The sequence below is a fragment of the Olea europaea genome, chromosome 15, assembly GCF_002742605.1.
Source record: "Olea europaea var. sylvestris chromosome 15, O_europaea_v1, whole genome shotgun sequence".
Taxonomy (NCBI): domain Eukaryota; kingdom Viridiplantae; phylum Streptophyta; class Magnoliopsida; order Lamiales; family Oleaceae; genus Olea; species Olea europaea.
This window is the reverse complement of record NC_036251.1, coordinates 25,685,625-25,691,176: the sequence shown is the minus strand read 5'-3', so window position 1 is coordinate 25,691,176 and position 5,552 is coordinate 25,685,625. Positions and strand designations below refer to the sequence as shown.

The following is a 5,552-nucleotide window of genomic DNA, read 5'->3' as shown; positions in this document are numbered from 1 at the left end:
ACAAATCATATTATTACTAAAAATATTAAATTAAAAATTATATTTAACTATCTAAAACTTGCATTTATTACTAAGTTAAAGAAAAAAACATTAAACTTAAAATCCCAAATTAAAAAAATATTGCATTTAGAAATTAGAACACAAAATAAAAACTAAAAAGAATTGCATATATAATAAACTTTAACATAAAGCACATCTGGGTTTAACATTTAGTTATCAAATTTGTAACTTTTTAATTTTAATGAGAAATTCATGTATTCAATACTTATTATTATTACTTGATTACAATTTGTTATAACAATAATAAATTGATTACAGTTTATCATAAATGTTAATTAAAATAATAATCAAGTTAAAATAAATATAAATAAAGCTAAATCATCAAAAATAAAAGGATATAAAAAGGATGTAATAGAAATTAAAATTTATTATGATGTAAAATGAAGGAGTAATGAAAACTGTAAAAATTATGCGATCGCACTACAATGGTCGATATGAGAAACTTGACTGCAAGTCGTGAGATAATTTTGGAAAATGCAACTCATTTGATGTGTACGTTTCACACACCCACTTAGAAATTTAGCCCTTCTAAGCTTTTTCATCTAGCTGTTTATCAGTTTATGTGGATCGCCATTGTTATACTAAACAGATGTAATGGACCGTTCGATTTTCATTAAATATTGTGAAATTGTTCTGCTTGGGTAGATTCTTACATATAATTTGAATTGTGTTTGCAGAGTGGAGCAGGTTCGACATTGCAGAAGATTTCTGGGAGCTTTGTTTTTGGAATTGCTTCGCTCTACTTCCTCTTGTAGATCTTTTTTTCTCTTCATATTTACTTCTGAATCCTGCCTATGTCTTATTATTATGGACTTTTTTACTTGCGCTCGATGGTGCATTGATTTGGATTCTTTTGTTGGGACTTTTGTACTGAGAGGAGTTATTATTAGCTGGCTCAGTTTTACCTAACCTGGGAGTTGTGACCCGATGTTCTTTTCTTCTCGTTATGTGCCTATTTGACTCAATGATACAATAGTAACAAAAATTAAATGTGCAATAAAACTAAAATTGAACTTATATGCCTTTAATGTATTTTATCGTACTAGTATCGAGATGTCCTGTGATTAAAAAAAAAAAAAGAAAAAAGATTTGAATATGATCTCTAACATTTTATTATACTTGAACAATTCATTCGCTATGAGATGTTGATGGAAACCCTTCGAAATATATCACGAATCATCTATGGACCCTTGTATATCTAAGTGAAGTTTGCTGCTTAACTGAGTACCTATAAGTTTAAAATGAGGTATTTTTTCGATGTGCTTAGGATATTTGATCGATCAAGTGAGAATGCTAACTTGTTAATAGGGGGTTTCTAAGCACATATTACGATAGTTTGGGATCACTTGAAATACTTAACCAACTTAAATTGTTTGAGGAAAGCTGTAGCAAAGGTTTAGAACTTTTCAAAAATGTTCATTCGAGTCTCGAACCTTCTAATCTTTGTATATTAATATACATTTCGAACTTTTTAGTAAATCTACACCAAAAGAACCTCTAAAGATTTCATCTAAATATCTATCAGTTGACCAAAAGTCAAATGTCTAATCGCAAGTTGAAAATTTTAATGTGAGATAAAGTGCTCGTTTAACATTTAATTAATTAAAATAATTAAAAAGATAAAAAAAGTAAAAGCAATGCAAAATCTAAGAAGAGAAATAAAAAGAAGATTCATCTTCCTCATTCCATGAGTTAATTATTTCAATAGTCACTAAATTTATGTCCATATCTTTTTAAGAAGAGAAATAAAAAGAAGATTCATCTTCCTCATTCCATGAGTTAATTATTTCAATAGTCACTAAATTTATGTCCATATCTTTTTAAGAAGAGAAATAAAAAGAAGATTCATCTTCCTCATTCCATGAGTTAATTATTTCAATAGTCACTAAATTTATGTCCATATCTTTAATTGGTCACTGAAATTTAATATGTCGAATTTTGGTTACTGAACTTAGATTCATGTTTCTGATTACTCATTGAAGTTTAAAATCTCGAGTTTTGGCCACTGAACTTTGAAAATTGTTGTACATTAATCACTGTAAACTCTACAATTTCTAAAGTTCAACATTTATACTAGTGAATAACGTAGAGTTAATTTCATAAATAGTCACTAAACTTTGACAAAACTTCCCAAGAGGTCATCGAATTCCAAAACTTCCCTAAATAGTAACAGAACTTTGCAAAAAGTTTTCACGAAATCTTTAAATTTCAAAACTTTCATAAATAATCATTGAACTTTGCAATAAGTTTCTTGAAGGTCACTAAATCAGTGATGTATAGGGTCTCAATTTGCAAAGTTGAGTAACATTCTAGGAGCGTTTTGCAAAGTTAGTTGACTATTTAGGGAAGTTTTAAAATTTAGTGACCTTTTAAGAACTTTTTGCAAAGTTCAGTGACTATTTAGGGAAGTTTTGATATTCGTGATCTCTCTTGGGAACTTTTTGGCAAATTTCAGTGACTATTTGGGGAATTAACCCGAATAACATAAAACATTTTTCAAAATTTAATGTTTAAAATTTAATATTTTAAATTTCAGTGAGCAATAAAAAACAAGACCTAAGTTTAGTGATCGAAACTCGACATTTTAAACTTCAGTGATCAATTAAAAACTTGAACCTAAGTTCAGTGATCATTGGAACAATTAATTCTCATTATACCCAACCCCAACTCCCCACTGAAATTGCCACCAGTTAGGAGATTTCTTTGTGATGTTCGTTGCCTCAATTGCCATAGGCCATCGCCACAAAAAACACAATCCAGCCACCACCACCACTCCTCTCATGAGAAACACCATTATCAGATCTACATTCATCAATCTCAATCCCTATTCTGTGGACACCACCATTCTCAAATCCCAACATAGCTACATCACTTGCACATCTTCCACTGTCGACCTTCACCGTCTATACCCTAAAACCTCATGATCGACCCATTACAAACCTGTAATGGTGCCACCACCATTATCCTCCTTAAAAACCCCATCCCAAAATCACATAAACTAAAAAAGACATTCATTTAAGATAATTCACTTTATCCTTCTAAATTCAACAATTTTTTTTTCTCCAATCCTCTAAATCTAGTGTGATCATTTTTAATCTAATCGAGATTTGAAGTTGTAAGATTCTCAATTCAGTCAATAGTGGTAAAACTGCATTTTTCAGGTAAAACCAGAGGTCCAAGTTTCCGATGAAAACAACACAGGTGGCCGATCTAGTTTGTCAACTTGAAGCATCCCCGTCAAATGAGAGATAACCAAACTTGAGATAAAAAACTTAGAGTGCATTTGATTTGTCATTTTGAAACCATTTTTAGTTTTCAAAAATACAGTATTAAAAACAAGAAAAATTTATAACACAAAACTCAAAGAAACTTTTTGATGTTTTGAGTGTTTTCAATGTAAACAATCAAAAAATTCAAAACAAGGAAAATTAGCTTAAAAATTTTTCAAATTAAAATAATTAGTAAAATAACACAAAACTCACCCAAATACAAATATCCCTCTCCCTCTCTTTCCATGCTCCTCCAAAATATCATAAAACTATTTAATTTTTTTTTAAATCAAACGCGTTTTCTAATTTTTTGTTTTAAGAAACAATTTTTCAAAATGATAAACCAAACACCTTTTTAGTAATCTTAAAATAATCCCTCAAAACTGAAAACAGAAAATGAATTCAAAATTGAAAACAGAAAACAGAAATGCAAACCAAACGTACCCCTAGATTTTGCATATAAAGAACTTCGAATTCTAATTTTGCACAAAAACTTTAAACAAGAGATAATCAGATTTATGCACTATTCTTAATAGTGTAAAGGATGGTTAGACGGGGAGGTCAACTTTTAAGCTTTACGATCCCAATCGAGGCCTAGGTGTAAAAAAAATTATTTAATTATTATTATTATTTTAAATATTTAATCATTCTAAATATCATTTAATTATTAAAATAATACATACTGAACATATAAAATTATAAAATACTATATTTACTTAATAATTTTCAAGTTTTCAAAATGCAAAAGCTAGACATTTTTTTTTAATAATTTCAAATTTTAACGAGACAAATCCTACTTAATAGATTTATAGGAACATCATACATATTTTCAACAAAACGATAAGTTTCAAAATCATAATTACATAATATAGATAATACTGTAACTTAAATCTCATCTATATCTTTATTGGATAGAGTCTTTTTTAAAACTTAAAACTCAAGTGATATAAAAGCCTTTTTAAAAGAAGAGAGAAAAAAAAAAAAAAAACTCAAGTCAAGTAAAATGTTTTTTAAAAAAGGAAAAAAATTAATACTTCGACAGGGTTGTCTCATATTAAGCGATCAACTGCGCTTAATTCGTGCTTATTGTCAAGGTAAAGTATTTTATGTGTGCGCCGTTTAGAATACTGAATTTATGCAATAATTCAAGAAGATTTCTACCCATGATGTTCTACCAAAGCCTGAGGGAGAAATCCCCAGTTGGTAGCCGTCCAAGCTTGTAAGGGTGTATGCAGATTGCATCAATGATGGTGTTTGCTCCCATGAAATCCCCTCGATTTTGGGAGGTTGCCTTTTTCGTGGGTTTAGGATTGGATGGGATGGGATGGGATGGGGAAGATGAATGCATTTTATTTTTTATTTCTCTTCTTCATTTTGGTTAATTAAATATCAAAAGACCATTTTATCTTGCATTAAAATGGTCAAATTAAGGTCGAACGTTCGACTTTGATCAATGATAAATTTTTGGATGGAAACTATTGGAAAAGTTTTTGGCAAGCATTTATTAAAAAAATTGGATGCAGACACTAAAATCAGAGATTTGAAACCTGACGGCTACACATTTTTCAAAGATTTGGAACCCTGGTGCAAATTTCTCAGTATTTAATTATGGGCAAATGCACTACTTCATTTTTCGTTCTGTAATTTTTGTGGTGAAAAGTAATTGTGTCAAATAATGACAAAAGGTAAATAATAAAAATTAAAAGTTGGATAAAATGTACAATTATCGTATGTGTACATCCGAATTGACACTCCAGACGATACTCTACACACATGGGGTGGGGCGATGATTATTTCATTAGATGGGAGCCCCATATCTATGTGTGTAGAGTCTTATTTGAGGTGTCAACCTAAATATACATACAACATTATTGTAAAATTTATGTGGTTAAAAATAAAATTTGATAAAATCAAATTTTTTAAAGTCTGGGACTTCGTGTTGGTTCATAATTCGGCCGAACACTTGAGCCATTTGTACATAAATTTTTTCACAGAATTTGGCCAGATTATTTTCATGTGTGGGGTCCATCGTGAATAAAAAATTGCCAAAAAATCGCCCAACCACCCTCGACATGTGTGTATTCTGGTATACTTCTGTATGAAGCCAGCCTGTATACACAGGTTTGTTGGCTGAAAGGCCCCTCCTGCGTTATCTGGAAATTTGCAAATATTTTATATGGAAACCGCCTTAAGAGTAATTTGGGACACTTGTGCACAAAATTA

At 30.1% G+C, this 5,552-nt stretch overlaps 1 protein-coding gene across 1 annotated transcript in view; it reads left to right on the top strand.

The window, feature by feature from the left end:
• LOC111411451 (E3 ubiquitin-protein ligase RNF181-like) overlaps nt 1-934 on the top strand; it is a 7,568-nt gene extending 6,634 nt beyond the window's left edge. The window contains exon 2 of the mRNA XM_023041983.1: nt 738-934. Within this exon, the coding sequence (XP_022897751.1) occupies nt 738-934 (197 nt within the window). The remainder of the gene's footprint in view (nt 1-737) is intronic.
• Nucleotides 935-5,552: the final 4,618 nt, after the last annotated feature.